The 18,012-nt window shown below is 46.1% G+C and overlaps 1 protein-coding gene across 2 annotated transcripts in view; it reads left to right on the forward strand.

The window, feature by feature from the left end:
• NUP37 (nucleoporin 37) overlaps positions 1 to 18,012 on the forward strand; it is a 137,247-nt gene that overhangs the window by 1,381 nt on the left and 117,854 nt on the right. For both annotated transcript variants that reach the window (XM_086919237.1, XM_086919240.1), the window contains exons 2-3: positions 10,840 to 11,025; positions 12,307 to 12,431. In XM_086919237.1, coding sequence (XP_086775363.1) covers positions 10,870 to 11,025; positions 12,307 to 12,431 — 281 coding nt within the window. In that variant the 5' untranslated portion in view covers positions 10,840 to 10,869. The remainder of the gene's footprint in view (positions 1 to 10,839; positions 11,026 to 12,306; positions 12,432 to 18,012) is intronic.

Here is an 18,012-nt window from a genome sequence, read left to right on the forward strand (position 1 = left end):
GTTTTCATAGCCCAATACCTCTAAGTGTAGATTCCTCACCTTGTAAACTATTCTGGTGGTGTCAGATTGGATCCAGAAACTTCAAAGCAGTACTTCTGTACACTGCTACAGGGTGTAGTGTGGTTCTGCACCAACTTTGTTCTGCTCCAGAAGTGACAAGCAGAGACCTGCCCAAAAATATGCAAGCACTCTATAACTACACGGAGGAAAATTATCTAATACCGAACATTACAAAAATAGTTCCATTCTCGGGAAGGAAACGGAGTGCCAAATTCAACTGGACTCTAGGGGGAAAATTGTTGGAAGTGACAAACGAGTACACCTACCTAGGTTGAATCTTTACAAAGTCTCTACAAAACGCGCTCTATATACAGAACCTAAATTGTAAAGCCGATGTTCATGTGGGAGCACTTACACGTCTATATGCCTCGACTGGACAAAGACACTTTTCTTCGCTACTCCAGGTATATAGCGCCAAGATTCCGCCAGTGCTTTCGGGAGCGACCCTTGACCCTTCCAGGTAGGTCGCTCCCCCTCCGCACAGCACCGCCTGTGTGTCCCTGCCCCAGCTGCCGCTTCTGAGGAAGTTCGAGGTTCTCCTCCACCCGCAGGCTACCACCTGCACCTCATCCCTGGTGGCCAGTGGTAGGCCGTAGGCTTGCTCATCCTCCATTGTATTGCCTGTATTTTCTTTCATTGCTCCCGTTGTAGTGACTGCATTTTCATTGTTGTGTCTGTTACTGCTGTTGTCTGTCTCCCCCGCTGCCTGTACGTGGTTTGTGCCCGTTCTCTCCCTCTGTTCCCCTCGCTGCCCCTGTGTCTCTCTGCCCGGTTTCCCTTCTGCTCCCCTCGCCGCCCCGTGCCTCTCTGCCCGGTTTTTCCTTCTGCTCCCCTTGTGGCCCCTGTGTCTCTATGCCCGTTTTTGCCTTCTGTTGCTTAGCTGCCCCTGCATTTCTGTGACCTTTCTGCCCTTTCTTGTCACCTTTGTGCCCTCTGTGCTACTCGTTTCCCCCTGTTTTTTTTGTGACCTTTCTGCTCTTCCTGGGACTTTTCTACCTCTGTGCCACTCGTTTCCCACCGTGTTTTGTGACCTTTTTGCCCTATTGTGACCTTTCTGCCCTCTGTGCCACTCGTTTCCCCCTCAATTGTTGTGCCCTTTTGCCTTCTGTTTCCTTCGTCGCCCCTCACTGCCCACGCCGCTGCGGCTCCGCCCCCCTGGCTGCCCCGCCTCCCAACTGCTTCTCACTCCCACCTCCCCATACATGCCGGCCGCTGTGCGGCAAGCCCATCTGCGGCCGGACTGCGCGAAGCGACAGAACCCCAACCCCTCCCCCTTCCACCACTACGACGCCAGCACTCTGCATGCTCTCAATCCCGGACGGACCCACAACTGTTTCAAGGCCGCCCGAAACACACACACATAGTCCTTCCACCTGCCAGAACTGCAGCCACACCAGCCACCGAGCCGACAAACCACCCACCAAGAAATACCTCAACCACCTCCAATGCATACTACTGAACACCCGCTGCACACGCAAACACTCCGTCGAGCTCTGGGACATGCTCAACACAACCTCCGCGGACGTCGCCTTCCTGACAGAGACCTGGTTGAACAACTCCTCCGCACCCGACATCGCCATAGCCATCCCAGATGGCTACAAGATCACCCGCAGAGACCGCACCAACGGAGTCTGAGGAGGAATCGCCCTCATCCACAAGAACAGCATCAGGTTCTCGACTAGCACCAACGACGCGCTCAGCACCGCCGAACACATGCATTTCCAGATCCACACTGACCCCAACTCCACCCTCCGAGGCACCCTTGTCTACCGACCCCCCCGGACCCCACCCCCAGTTCAGCGACTCCATTGCCAACTTCATCAGAACGCTCGCCCTGACCTCCACCGACTACATCCTTCTCGGAGACCTGAACTTTCACCTTATGAACAACAACGACAGCAACTCCACTACCCTGATCGCCACCCTCGGACTGAGGCAACTCGTCACAACGCCCACCCACTCCGCCGGCCACACGCTCGACCCAGTCTTCTCCTCAAGCCCGCACATCTCCGTCAGCCACACCACCGAACTCCTCTGGACCGACCACTGCTGCATTCACTTCACCTTCCAGAAACCCACCACTGCACCCAACAGATCCCCAGCCGCCACTGGAGCAAAATCACCGAAGACCAACTACATGCAAACCTCGCTCTCAGCCCACCCACCGAACCCTCCAACACCGACGTCGCTGCCCACAATCTCAGATGCTGGATCAAGGACAGCGTTAACACCCTCGCCCTGCTGAAGAAACCCCCCAACAGAGACACCAGCAAGAGGGCCAGCCGGTTCACCCCAGAACTCCTAGATTCCAAGCAAGCCTGCCGGAAACTAGAGAAGAAATGGCACAGTGAACAAACTCCGGACAGCCACGCAGCCAACAAGGACGCCGTCTGCAACCACCACCACCTCATCAGGGCTGCCAAGGAGATCTCCTTCAAAGACCGCCTCGACAACAATGCACACGACAGCATGGAGCTCTTCAACATCGTGAAGGAACTCTCCAACCCCAGCTCCAATACCAACGACATCCCGCCGTCGCAAGCCCTGTGCGACTCCCTCGCCACCTTTTTTTCCTCCGCAAGATAGCAGACATCCATGACCGCTTCAACACCCAGACAGCCGCAACAGACAGCAACACAAAACACCATCGACCACGTCCCCTTGCTAGCCTGGACCAGCGTGAGCGTCAATGACCCCATCAAGATCATGAGCACAATCCACTCCGGCTCTCCGTCAGACCCATTCCTGCTCAACGTCTTCACAATCCACTCCGGCTCTCCGTCAGTCCCATTCCTGCTCAACGTCTTCAACAAAGCAAGCAGCTTAATCGCACCCCACCTACGCAATGTCATCAATCTCTCCCTTGAGACCGCAACCTTCCAAGAGAGCTGGAAACACGCCGAGATCAACGCCCTACTAAAAAAAAACCAAGACAGAACCAAGAGACCTCAAGAACTTCCAACCCATCTCTCTGCTTCCCTTCCCGGCCAAGGTCATCGAGAAAATCGTTAACAGACAGCTAACCCGATACCTCGAAGAGAACAGAATCCTGGACCCTTTCCAGTCAGGGTTCCACTGCACCGAGACCGTCCTCATCGCTGCCACCGATGACATCAGGACCCTGCTAGACAACGGGGGGGACTGCAGTACTCCTCCTTCTAGACCTCTCCGCCGCCTTCGACACCGTCTGCCACGCCTCCACGCCGCTGGGATCCGAGACAAGGCTCTGGAATGGACCACCTCCTTCCTCTCTGGCAGGACCCAGAGCGTCCACCCCCCCTGTTCCGTTCCGAAGCCTCTGAGATCATCTGCGGCGTACCCCAAGAATCCTCCCTCAGCCCGACACTGTTCAACATTTACTTGGCCCCGCTCGCACACGTCACCCGACAGCACAACCTCAACATAATCTCCTACGCCGACGACACTCAACTGATCCTCTCCTTCACCAAGGACCCCATCACCGCCAAAGCCAACCTCCATGAAGGAATGAAGGCCTTCGCCGACTGGATAAAGATCAGCCGTCTGAAGCTGAACTCAGACAAGGCGGAGGTCCTCATCCTCGGCTCCAACCCATCAGCCTGGGACGACTCCTGGTGGCCAACGGCACTGGGGGCAGCCCGACCACGTACATAACCTGGGAATCATCCTTGACTCAACGCTCTCAATGACCAAGCAAGTCAACACAGTCTCCTCCTCCTGCTTCAACACCCTCCACATGCTCTGCAAGATCTACAGATGGATCCTGACAGATACAAGAAAGACAGTCACCCAGGCCCTCGTCGGCAGCAGACTCGAGTACGGAAACGCCCTCTATGCGGGAGCCCCGACCAAGCTCATCAATCGACTACAACGCATCCAAAACGCCTCAGCACGACTGATCCTCGATGTACCACAACACGGCCACATCACCCCCCACCTGAGAAACGTGCACCCCGTCAACAAGAGGATATCCTTCAAGCTCCTCATCCATGCACACAAGGCACTCCACAAGACTGGCCAAGCCTACTTCAACAGACGGCTCTCCTTCTACACCGCCAGCTACGCCCCACCGACCTCTCAGTCGCCACTGTCCCGCGCATCCGAAAAACAATCACCGGCGAGAGATCCTTCTCCCACCTCGCCACCAAGACATGGAACACCCTCCCACTGAGCCTACGACAGACACAATACCTGCTGACCTTCAGGAGGATACTAAAGACCTGACTGTTTGATCAGCAAAGGCATGATGTCATCAACTTGCCTCCCAGTCCCCTCCCTCCTCACCCCCACCCACAATTCATGTTCTGCACTGGTCCCGGTGCTGACTTCAGTCCCGACTTCACTCCCAATGCCGGTTCCTTTCACATTGATCCAGGTGCTGCCAACACTGCCAATTGTGCTTTCTGAGGCGAAGTCGTCCCAACCTCGGCCAAGGCCACGTTCCGGTGTACTGGGGCAAAGCCATTCCATAACCTATTAGATTAAGATAACTTGTGTTTACATTGCCGTAGAGCTCAGGAATTGCACATCTTTGGCACAGAATCTGACAATTTTGATGAAAGGGATGATTTTGCCCCACCCCCCAATGAAATGGGAACAATTTGTATGAGGATTATTTTTTTGTCTGCTTAATTCTTCCTCCCTCTTGATCACCAGCTCTTTTTCCCCATGATGTTTCACATCGAGAGTTAGAGAACTTTTTTATAAAAATGGCTGAACAGAATTACACCAAATTTGGCACAAATCTGGATCTTTATTCGGAAAGCATACATTTTGTGATTTGATAAAAATCCATTCAGTTTTTTATAGTGATTTCTGAATGGTTACAGTAGTACCCCAAAGATGTGAAAAATGAGTGGTAGGGGTCTATGCCATCTTGGCTATCAACTGGATGTTGGTCCCAGCGCTTTTCGCAACTCAGGACTTCCAGGGCATCCCCACACCACACAGCGGAGGGTTGGCCATCAACAGAGGCTTGAGGGTAGAGCCTGGCAATAAACCAGGCCGTGTGGCCAACTGCCATACTGCGCAAGGCCAAAGCAGTGCGCCACAGAGGGTTGGCTGCTGGGGTGGGGGGCAGGCTAGGCACTTAATTTTCCAGTCTATGCATTAAACTAATAGTCAATGAGATACTTTCTCTGTCTTTCACAGGTTTTTAGGGACTGTGGTAAACGGCTAAAAAAGTTAAAATTCCACCTAAACTTGTGAGACATCTTCGTTATGTGGGCCGGCCTGTGAGGGAGCCTCTCGGATAAAAGTTTAAATAAGACCTACTCCTTCATAGTCAAATATATATAATTTTCTTTTTATTCATTGGTTCTGGGTCTTGCGGTACTCCTCTGTGACCCAGAACAGGAAGTAAAACCCACGCTGGACTCCCATGGCACCCTTGCATTGTTTCTAATGGTCCCGATGAAGAACCACAGTACCTATTAGAGGTAAAAAATATAAATAAAAATTAAAGCCGCCCATATGATTGGCTACTCGGAGAGACCACAAAAAAAAATTCCATACCCTTTTGAAACAAACCAAAATGATTTTGTCATCCACCATTACTAATTTGCAGTACAATCCAAAGCCATCATGCCCTCAGACAGAACTGGAGACCAGCAAACCCCTAGTCCATGGCCATCATCCACTATGTTTATGCAGTGTACTCCATTGGACGATGGTGACATTGTTGTGCACACAAGCACCTTTGCATCACCACAAGAACCAAGGGCAGCGAAGGAATCACTGGAGTGGTAGTTTTTTGACCTTCCAGTTAGTGAAAAAAAAGAGTGCACAGGAGGTGACATGCACTTTGTGCCAAAAGGCGTTCCACAGAAAGAAGACTGGCCTATATTTGAAAGGAACCACTGGCATGTGGAAGCAACTTAGGGCTATGTAGTCAAACATCATAGCCCATGCAGAGGTACAAAAGAAAAGAGCAGTCGAAAGACATCTGACTGATCTGTGGCAAGTATTACACAAATTAGAGGAAGAAAATGACTACAACATACAGCATTTCGGAATATACTGCAACCATAGCCATAAAGGGCCATGGAACAGCCTCTGCAAAAAGAGCACAAAGACCTGTGGGAAAAAAAAGAAGCCATAACATAAGTTGTTTTTTTAAAGTTAAAAAGAATTTTCAAAAATAATTAAGAAAACGAGTAAAAAATATTAAATGAGAAATAAAAAATGTAAATATAAAAAAAGTAGTTGAAAACTGCAAAAAAAACTGAAAAATAAAGTAAAAACAAAAAAATCCACTCTGTTTTGAAGATGGAGTTGAGCACTCACGGAGGGTTGGGCAAAAGGCCTGGCCACAGGCAAAGACCGTGTGTGGCAGACATCTCCCCGCCTGTGGGTGGCTAGAGGCAGGGCTTAGCTGCAGATCAGGCCTTGCGGCCAATCAGCTGCCACTGGCAGCTAAAAGCTGTGCTCTGTAGGAGAGTTGAATGAAAAAGATTTTAAAAAACTCAGATATTCACTGGGACAAAACCAAACGGTCAAAGTGATGTTATCGGTGTTGTAATAATGTAGCAGCTGATGTTAAAGTATGTTAATTACATTGAAAAAATACTTGCTAGTTAATATCCGTGATGAAATATCTAATGCTTGTGATGTAAAGCCTTCAATGTAATGACTCCCAATGTACACTCTGCAAAGTATAGGTACCAGAATACCCTCCAAGGTGAGCAGTTGACCTTTCCAGAGTGTCTGGTACAGCATTATACCCATTCTCTAGGAAATCGTTGCTCCAGGGTGTGTAGGATGTTTACAGTTCTGTTTACTTTTTATTCCTACCTCTATAAAAAAAAAATAAGCAGCCCAATAGAGGTTATGGTATGAACCCCTATAGTGTTATTGTCAACACGTTTCTGCCCTGGCTACACCTGTTTAATTATAGGTTCCGCTGAGTAACCTCAGCAGTCGGGCGCTCTGGGAGATTGTACCCTGTAATGGAGTTAATGTTGGACCTCCGTTTCTAATGTGACCTGGTTATTCAGGGACACTCTGACTTCTCTCATGTTGCAACAGGAGGCCACCATGCCATGCACCACAAGTATGTTTGTTGTTAGAAGGCACTTGATGACGATGCATGCTACTATATGTGGTGGGGATTACCATCCCTTTTAACTAACCTTGTTACCAAGGGAAGAATGGACATACACCATTTTTTTCTCTTTTTTTAATGTGTATAAGCTTTATGTAATGGATATAGCATACATAAGTTTCACGACAAGCATATAAGTGTTATATTAAGTAATTATAATAACCGTACAAGACTCTCATCATAGTGTGTATATATAACAATATTAGTATGAGAATAACCTCTTTCTCTTTGAAACTAGAAAACAATCATAACCAGAAGCATATATATCAACAGAACTAGAAAATGGGAAAATCTAAAGGAAAGGAGGAGGACAGTGGTTCTGCTATTATGAACAGTATACAAATATTTGCAAGACTGAAAAATACATTTAACTATGTACGGTTACGCAGAAGAGATTGCAAAAAAAATGGAATGATCACATTTTAAACATCAAAAAGAGAGCATACAATGTTCACAGTGATTTATCATCTCCATTTAACCATTTTCTAGATGTTAAACTACATTTGATAAGGAAATCCATAATGGGAGACCATGTTAACCTTTTTTTTTATTAAATAACAACAATGGTGTAAGGTAAGCTGTATCAAGTTTATGATTACGTGATTACAAATTCAAGAAACCCACCAAACCAGCCAGGTGGTACACCACAAAACTTAGAATCACAACTGCAAGCGGCTAGAAAGGAAATTGTGTACCAGCAAAGCACCCTCACGCAAGCCACCTTAAAGACATTCCTCAACCAATACCACCTGCTTCTGAATGAGACGAAGAGGAACTCCCTAGTCGACTGCATCAAAACCATCTCTAACCACAGCAAAGAACTCTACAACATCATCAGAGAGTTCTTCAATCCCCCAGCCACTGAAAACACCATCATCACTTTCCAGGAGCTCTGCAACTTCCTGGCGGACTTCTTCAATGACAAGATCTCCACCATCTACAAAAGCTTCAAACTCTAACCCACTGCCGCCGACACCCTGAGACTCCTCGCTCCCTCGGATGCTAACCACGATGCAATATATGACCACCTATTTTTCCCATGGAGCAGTTAAAAAAACACAACACCACAGCCATCATGAACTCAGTCCACTCAGCAGCCCCCACAGTGCCCTGCCCCATCACATTTGTAGCCTTTAACCTCTGGATCAAGATGATCAGTAGTGATCTCACTGCCATCTTCAGATCATTCGTAACCACAGCCTACTTCCATGAAGTATGGAAACATGCAGAAGTCAAACCCCTTCTCAAGAAACCTTCCGCCGACACCAGCAAACTCCAGAACTACCATCCTATCTCAGTGCTCCCAAGTCCCACTTAAGTCCCCGTAAAGGCCATCAACTGCCAACTTTTGGAACACCCGGAGATCAACAATCTTCTGGACACCTTCCAGTCCAGATTCTGCACCAACTACAGCACCGTAACCACCCTGATGGTGCACAGACAACATCGGAACCCTCCTCGACATATGAGAAATGGCCATCCTGATCCTCCTTGACCTCTCAGCAGCTTTTGACACTGTATCCCACAACACCCTTATCAAGAGGCTTCATCACATAGGAATCTAAGGAAACGCCTTCAAATGGATTGACTCCTTTCTCACCAATAGAACATAGAGAATCCGCCAACCACTTTTTACTTCGGAACCCAAGAACATCTGCAGCATCCCTCGAGGATCGTCTCTCAGCCCAACATTCTTCAACATCTACATGACCTACCCCTCCCCCAGAACTAACATCAACCGAACCTACGGAATGAAAATCCTATGCTATGCAGGTGACACCCAGATCATCGCCTCACTAACAGAAGACCTCCTCCACCACGAAGGCCAACTTCCACAGGTGCATGACGGGCATCACCAACTGGATGAGAAAGAACTGCTTAAAACTCAACACAGACAAAACAGAAGTGCCAATCTTTGGGAACACCTCCCTGTGGGACGACTCCTGGCGGCCTTCTTAACTAGGACCAGCACCCACTCCAACAGAGAACACACTCAACCATGGCATCATCCCGGATAGCAAGCTCACCATGAAAAACCAAATTAACACAGTGTCTTCCGCCTGCTTCCTCACTCCTCGCATGCTCCATAAGATCTTCAAATGGCTTCCCATCAACACTAGACGATCAGTAACTCAAGCCCTGATAACCAGCTGACTATACTACTGTAACACACTCAAGTCTGAATCGCCACACACCTCCTGAATAGACTACAGAACTCAGTGGCTAGATTCCTCCTTGACATTGCCAACTCCCCCCTCACCCCCCATCTCAAGAAGTTCCACTGGCTCCTCGTTCAGAAGAGCTGTCAATTGAAGATGCTGATCCCACCTACAAGGCCCTTCTAAACCAAAGACCAGCATACATCAGTCACCGCTTGAAATTCCACCAACTCTCCAGACTCCTGCACTCCGCCAAAGAAACAGTGGAGGAAGCTCCGTTTCTTTCCTCTCAATGAAATCCTGGAACGATTCCACCCCCCCCCCCCCCCCCCCCTTCACCTGCAGACCTCATTCTCTCTTCCGGAATTAAGGAGGAAAGAACCAAAGACCTGGCTGTTCAACTTAGCCCTTTAGCAGCAATGCTATCAGTTCCTGGATACCGTCACGGATGATTAGCCACACCCTATAAATCCGATTTCGATTGCAACAGACTGGATATTAGCATACTTTCAAATGTTATTGGAAGAATTATTCCAGTTGCTAATAATCTGTTGGACTCCTATAGCTATCAATAAATCAAGTACAGAATTTGTAAGTTAAGATTTAAATTCCCTTTTTCCTTTAAAGGTAAATCTAATTCTATTTCCAAAATTATTGTGAATACTGTTATCTCATTGAATTCTCATTCACCAGTGTCGTCGAAGGGCAAAGATCTAATACCTATCCTCAGAAAAAATCCTAAGGCTTCTGTTATTTATAAATGCCTGACCGCCATAAGCCCTTTCAGACTAAAATCAGACACTGATTTACTCCGGGAGCAATATTTTAATGTTTGTTGGTTTATTAAATTTTGGCATAAGATTTGGTTTAAGTTACAGAATCTTCAACAACAGCAAATGTAACGGACACATTGTATTTTATTTAGCATTATTTGTGTATCACTCTACTATCTCTTCCAAGCTATAATAAAACTAGTGATTCTAAATGTTGGTCCTGCATTATCAGTGGTTATGGTCTAGTTCATATGTTAATTTTCTGTCCAACTAGGATATCATTTTCGAGGAAAGCTTGAAGACAGATTAATGTAGTGTGATCACACTTAATAAAGTATTCTCATTTCTGAATGGAACTGGCCATTCTTGCAACTTGCTGCAAAGCTTTTGGTATCGGCGTGTCGTAAAGATTAACACGCATCGCAGGTGGGATCAGGGAGGGACAAATTACCAGGCAATGTCTTACAAGTACTGCATATGCGGTGACACCTGTGACTACTTCCTACTGTCTTCTCCAGCTTTTTTTATACCAACTTTATCTTTCTTGCGCTCAACCTAGAGAAATGAGATTGTCTCATGCTTTGCATCTGGGTGTGACCCACTGGATGACCAGGACAGGTGAGACTGCCAAGACTCCTCCCTACTGTCATTCATCCTTCACTTTCATTAATGCACTGTATTTTATTTGCTGGTGTAGCAGCACTATTATTGTTACTGATAATCCAAACCTGCATGTCTTTGACCTGTTCCAATTCTTCCTCCTCAGCATCTCTTTACATCACCTTTACAACAGACAATGAAGCAGGACGCCTCTAGGGTGCCTGCCTACACCGTGGACTGTGAGGACTACGTACACGTAGTGGAATTCAATCCCTTCGAGTCTGGCGAGGAAGGAAGTTTGCTTGCATATGGAGGCAACAACTACATAGTTATTGGTATCTGTAGGTTCCCGGTGAGCACATTTCAGGCTAATTTCTCCTGCATGTCAAGCTTTCCTGTGCATTTGGAAATCTGTAAGTGTCCCTTATTCTTTAAATCTGTGCCACATTGTTTGTATTAATAACACTAATCTGTGTTTTGACATTTCAAACTACACTTGCATTCACACCCTATTAGTGAAGTCTGTACAATCATACTTGGAACACAAATCTGACCTGACCTCCCCCCTTTTCTGCCTTTATCTTTATATCTGATTGAAACAATGAATTTCACATTTGCAGCTTTTCTGGCTTAATGTTTTCTTCTCCGAGGATTCTCCTGCTATTAATGCAGCGTATGCATGCTATTGTAGGTTATAGTTGTATTGCCCCGTTAACTGCGTATTTTAAATTGACCCGCCTTTCTGTTTTAAAGCTCGCGTTCAAATGTGTATTGTTTGGTCCGCTTATCTGGTATTCTAACGACATGGGGTCTGCTGGTTTACTTTGTTATATTCTTCAGATGGCAGTTTAATCTAATTCTGCCCTTTCTCAACGTGCACACCCGCACTCAAAGTAGTTACCTACAGTGCTTGGGTCTACCATGGCAATAAATGCTTCAAGATCCCCAATAATATTTTTTCTTTTTAGTATTGACGAGGACTCTGCAGCTCGATGTAAAATGTTGGTAATCAGTTATATACCCTGGGCGCTCAGCAAATTCTGGGAAAGTAATAGCAATAGTTCAAGATGGTGCTCCAGGAGGACACAAGGCTGATTACCACAACCCCAATATTATCCACTGGGTGGGGCCCTCTTGACTCTGCAGCTCCCACTGCAGTGATTTATATAAAATAAACGTTAAATCAAAGGACATTTTGCTCTTTCGGGAGGTGCACATCTGCACACAAAGGGATAGGGACTACTATGGCATTGTTTTCTTTTTGATACCAAAAATATTTTTGCAGTTGTGAGGTTAATATTGGAGGTGGCCCGTCTGCTCCCACTACAATGAATTATATATATTTTTTAAAGGCAAAAAAAACAAAGATTGACTAAGACAAGAGGCTGACAGTCAACACCAGACTGATTGGCTTTATCAATGCTTGTTGTCTTTCTGCTGTTCTCCGACTGGGAGGACGTAGTTCACATTGCATGTCCTGATCTTCACTCATTGTTTTTATTTAAAAGCGTTAGAACTGTTCCCCTGCTTACCCTGGGGAGTTATCTGTATATTTGATAGCTTTAAGCATATCATTATCAAGTTAACCTATATATTCTACTGGATACCATTTTTTTGATTTTTCTGTTTTTAGGAGGAGGATTCTTCGGTGGAAGCATTTGTCTATAAGACTCTAAAAACATTTCAGCATGGCGTGCGAGTGGATGCAATCGCATGGAGTCCTGAAACCAGACGTGATGCACTGCCACCACTAATCAGGTATTATGTCGATACTCCTTAAAGCAAATGCACGTCTGCCCCTGAACAGACACTCTGCAGCTAGAGTTTTCATTCATTGCCTGCTGTCACACTGGGTTGTCCTTCCTATCATTTTCAGCCACAGAACAGGGAGAACAAAGTTATGGATACATGCACCCACCGTTCGTCGCAGACTGCTTACTTTTGTCGGTGCACTTTCAGACCTCAACCAAAAAATATGTGCTGAAATACCTTTGCTGATTGCTCTATCCATCTCTCTGATCATCCAGAAAAATAATGTCACACATATTGTTCACTGGACTCGCTCTACCAATGAAAGATTCCCAATGCCTTCTTTCTGGAGCACTTATTCATGGAATTATATTATTGCTCGAGTGAGACTATGCTTGCCCCATTCTTGAATAAAGATTTTAGAATATAGGAAGGTGATTAATAGGTCTAAAGCAGATTATTTTTCCACCCTGATACTTCACGCCCCTAATAGTATACTAAAAGTATTTTTAATATTCTTAACAGCCTGACTAACCCAGACTGCTCCAAAAATGAGATCTCCCTCTCCCAAGCTCTTTGTGATGACCTAGCCAGGTTTTTTCATAACCAAGTTAATGACATTATTAAATATTTGGGGTGTTGGGGTGAATGTTCCAACGCCTGACACTGAGGATATCCGCACTGTTGCAGTAGGTGTCAACTTGGAGGGGGCTATTACTGGTTCTCTCCGAGTTCTCGCCTTTGGAGCCTGAGGAGTTCTGTAGATTAGCTGATGGTATTGCACCTGGTTCTCCCCTGGATCCGATGCCTTGTAAGATCTGGAAGGAATTTGGGGCAGAGCTGTTCCCCTTGCGTCGTCTGATTTGTAATCCGTCTCTCACTGATGGTGTAGTGCCGTCTCAGTGGAAGCAGGCATTGGTGACACCCTTGCTTAAGAAGCCCTCCCTCGATCCGGAGTGTCCCAAAAAGTTTAGACCCATTTCTCTCCTACCTTTTCCTGCTAAAATAGTAGAACAGGTGGTGAGTGGCACGCTGTCTAAATATGTTGAACAAGCTAAGCTCTTGGAGGAGGAGCAGTTTGGGTTTCGGCCAGCACATGGCACTGAGACAGCCTTGGTGACCGTGATGGACGAACTTCGGGGGCGGGCAGACAGGGGTCAGGCAGCTGTACTTATTCTGCTCGACCTGTCTGCCACCTTCGATACGGTCAACCATGAAATCCTGTTGAGACGACTTAAAAGGGTGGGAGTGACCGGATGTGCCCTTGGGTAGTTCCAGTCTTTTCTGTCAGGTAGGCAGCAGTTAGTGTCCTTCTCTCCTTACCAATCTGTTTTCACTAGTGTCTCCCATGGCGTGCCACAGGGCTCCGCCATCAGCCCAATTCTTTTTAATATCTACATGAAATCCCTAATGGTGGTCATCAAGCGTCATAACATTAAGATCGTTAATTACACGGATGATACGCAATTAATTCTCTCCCTGGAGGGAACACAGTCAACTTCTCTAGAGGGGTTTCATAGTTGCCTGTGGGACACAACACTTGGCTGAGGGATAACTCGCTGCAATTTAATGCGTCTAAAACGGAGGGGCTTTATTGTGCCAAGGGAAGGATTCCTTCCGGGCTGCCTTGTAATTTTTGGCCCTCTGATTCCCCTAATTTTGTTCACCCTGTTAAGACAGTTCGCAACCTGGGTGTGACATTCGATTGTAATCTTACTTTGGAGGTGCATGTCACAAAATATGTAGGTTGCTGCCTGGCCATCATTCGTTCTTTACGTAAGATCTTTCCGTTGCTTCCCCCCTTGGCGTGTTCACTGATGGCACGGAGCACCATACTTAGCCGAGTTGATTACTGTAATGCCCTGCTCCTTGAATCCCCAAAGTCTCTACTGGACAGGATGCAGAGGTTACAGTCAACCGCAGCTAAATTAGTATTAGGCTGGTCCAGAAGGTCCTCCGCTTTATTGGCCCTGGCGGAGCTGCACTGGCTCCCTGTGAAACAAAGAATCAAGTTTAAATCACTTTGCTTATTATTTAAGGCCCTGCATGGAATGGGTCCTACATCTTTTCAACTCAAATTCGAGTGGTATGTTCCTACTTGAACTGTGCGCTCATCTGGGGGAAAATTGATAAAAATCCCCAGATTTAAAAAAGTTGGAGCAGGTGATAGGTCCTTTTGGGTTGCTGCTGCTAAGCTCTGGAATACCTTGCCTCTTGAGCTGAGACAAATCAGTGACCTTCTTCCATTTAGAAGGAATTTAAAAACATGGCTATTTCCTAAGCTTATGGGGATGCTACAGTAAGGTCTAACGGAGGTTGGTCATGCCGAGTTACTAGCGCCAGGATGCCTGTCAGGTCATAGTGCGCTCTAGAAATGTAATAAATAAATAAATAGACTGCATGTCTATCTGTTTACATCTGATTACCTTGTAAATGAGGTGTGAACTAGCATGAACATGTTTTCACTCAAATACGGGTGGAGAGGATCCTACTTTGAGATAATATTGGCAAACAATTGAATGGGAATTGTCTTGAAAGATTTCTGAAAATAAGTGATGTAGAATTCAAAATCTTTCTAGTATTACTGCCCATTTAGAGGCAGGCTGACAGATGGATGGCGCATTTTCTTTTCAGGAAAGGATAGACGAGTGTTGAAGGTCCTGACAATGGCACCTTTTGGAGACAGTGGGTTTGACTAAGTCTTTGGTGTGTGTGGTAACTGAAATGCTAGAGTATACCTATGTTATTGCCAGCATCGCTAGGTATCGGGCAGCAATTTCATTGGACACCATTCAAATAAAAGTAAAATGTGCCTCCAAAGGTCAGTTAACTCCATTCCCATGTGATTGATTCCAAGCTCCAGTGGCCTAAAATACTACAGCTGATTGAATAAGTGATTTCTTCTTCTCTGAGGCATTCGCTTCTATGGCAACTGTACCCAGTCTGATAGGATTATAGAACTCCTCTTGACTAAATGTGGCAAACTGCCTTGGCAGCAGAATGAGAGCTCTCCATAAAGGTCTACATTTCGTAGGATTTCGCTCCTTGCTAAGCAACAGACAAGGTGTCCCCAATTGCGAATTCCAGAATTAAATCTAAGCTTAATTCATGGATACGCACTGCGTTGTAGGTAGTATACACACCCACCAAAGAAAAGATACAGAAGCTCGTCCTGTGGTTTGGGAGCAGTGACGTGGAGACACATTGTCATCTGGAAAGAAGTGTATTCCTGTGGTGTGCAGGTGTTCACCTTCAAGGAATTGAGCCAATGGATACCAAGGCGAGAGGCCACTGGTTAACTAGATGGCCTGCTTGGCCGTCCCGAACGGTGTCCCACACCATCACTCCTGCCACAACCTGCAGTACGTTTGGGGTTTGATGTCTTCCTCTAGTCAAGAGGGAACAGTACTTGGGGAGAAGAGGATAACTTGGAGGGAATAACATGCACAATTGCCCCCTCTTTCAGTCTTAAGTAGGACATCTGGCTCTAGCAGTGCAATGGCCTTGGGGAGTTGACGGCAGGTGAAAGTGTGAATGAATAAGTGTGTCGAAATGAAACCTCGGAGCCAAAACCACAGAACTATAGGAAGACAAAGGGCGCATAAAGAATGAGCGCCGGGCAATGAGCTAAAGAGTGCACAATTGGAGAGAAAGCGATTCAGAGGCACTGGGGGCCTAGCAGAGGTCCCGGTAACTCCGGGAGATGAACCTAGCTGCATCTGTGGTGTGGGTCCACTGTTGGGGGGCACTCACCCAAACTTGAGGGAACTCCCTTTCAGACTCCTGAAAACCGGGGTGAGAGAGGGAAGTTTGGAAACAAGCAAGAACTAGAGGAGTCTGAAAGAAACGCAGAGTGGTCGAAGGTGGTGAAGTTAAGAGGAGTCAACAAGATAATAAACAGGGTGGGGGGGGGGGTTGATTACGATTTATTAAGGTATGAAGAATCTTTTGTTTAATTCACAACTGAGTTTACCACTGACACTGGGGAAGCGGGAGTATGAGTTGAGACTGAGAGGTGCCCCAAGATGGATGAAAAACGCTATTGAGGGATGTTGAGAAACGCAATCCACTTGTTCAACACTGGAAATCATCTTTGAAAAATTATAACGGCGCAGTATTAGATTGAACAAATTACACAGTACATCCAATGGAGGTGGAGAGCACTCCCTCCACATTTGGTGACCTTGCACGATTCCAAAACCTTTCAGAAGTTCTTGCTCCTTGAAGTCCGTTCTGGGATTCACAGTAGAAGCTGGTGCAGCCACTAAACTTTGGAGCTATGCCCTTGTGGCTGGAACGAGGCTATACACAGATCCTGGAAGTTAATCTAACATTCATTTTTGGTGTCCTGGATAACCATTGCGTCTATGGAAACAACGTTCTAGTCCAACCAGCATGCATGCTGTTGGGGGATTAGGGGACGATTGCTGTTACCCCATGTTAACCGAGAAAGAGATGCCTTTCGAGCTGTTGTATGTCTGCTTCTCTTGGAAGAGGACGGTTGTGACGTGACATCCCCGCCCAGGCTGAGTGCTCTGGAAATGTTTGACTAAATGTTGACTGTTAAAAATAAAAAGGTTGGAATGGTGGTAGGCTTGAAATTCAGATGGGTATTATGTGGCATAACAGTAAAATAAATGAATTTCCTGTCTCAGATGTCTGATTGCAGAGTGTGAGAGTGGTAATTAGTTAGGAGGGGTTACGAATTCACCTATTAAAAAATGTTTATGTACCCTTTCCTTTTGAGGTTTACTCTCTTAAGGTCTAACTCTTGAAAGAGCATAGTGTTGGATGTCGCCCAACCCGAATATTGTAATTTGAATTGTATAGTGTACTTCACTGTAAATGATTATTTAAAAAAAGTGGAAATGATATGTCCCCACACAGGCGTAAGCAGAGGCTAGAGATGGAAAGATTTCTGTCTTCCGCTCACACGAAGACCCAAATGATAAATGAGGAGGCTAAAGTGAAGTGTTACATAGGGTTGCCACGTGGCACACACAGTGATTGGTATTTCAAACGTTGTATGGTTATTTATTATGCAGAACTATTCTCCATAAAGATTAGATCAGAATGATTATTATAAACAACTCAGTAAATGATTTGCAAATTTAGGGCAAAGGTTAAGAAGGCTCCAATCATATTTCATCTCACATCCCTCACCTATTAGTCTATTCTTTACTCGATGTGTCTGATTTCAGCCATCCAGCCTTAAATGGATGTATCGGTTCTGCAAGATTTATTATGCCAATCCACATATAATTTCCCAGGATACTTTATGCTGCCAGTTAACAGTCAGAATTTGGACCTTCAGCTTCTCATTTCTGCAATCATTCCATGTGGCTTAACTCCATTCCTGTACCAACGCCTTGTATACCTTTACTGCTAAGGATGTCTTATGGAGCAAGGAGACCTCACTTGTTCTCTGCTGCTGCTCTGCTACAAAAATGTGCAGATGATGCCGCTCTGCAGAGGCTTGCAGGACCTAATGCCCCTTTTTCGTCTTTCCTTCCAAAGCGTATCTCTGCATGGCCATCTTCCTTTGCAGCTGAGGTTACAACACTCAAACTAGAGTGGTAGGAAGTTTTCC

The sequence above is a fragment of the Lissotriton vulgaris genome, chromosome 1_1 (assembly GCF_964263255.1).
Source record: "Lissotriton vulgaris chromosome 1_1, aLisVul1.2, whole genome shotgun sequence".
In the NCBI taxonomy this organism is placed as follows: domain Eukaryota; kingdom Metazoa; phylum Chordata; class Amphibia; order Caudata; family Salamandridae; genus Lissotriton; species Lissotriton vulgaris.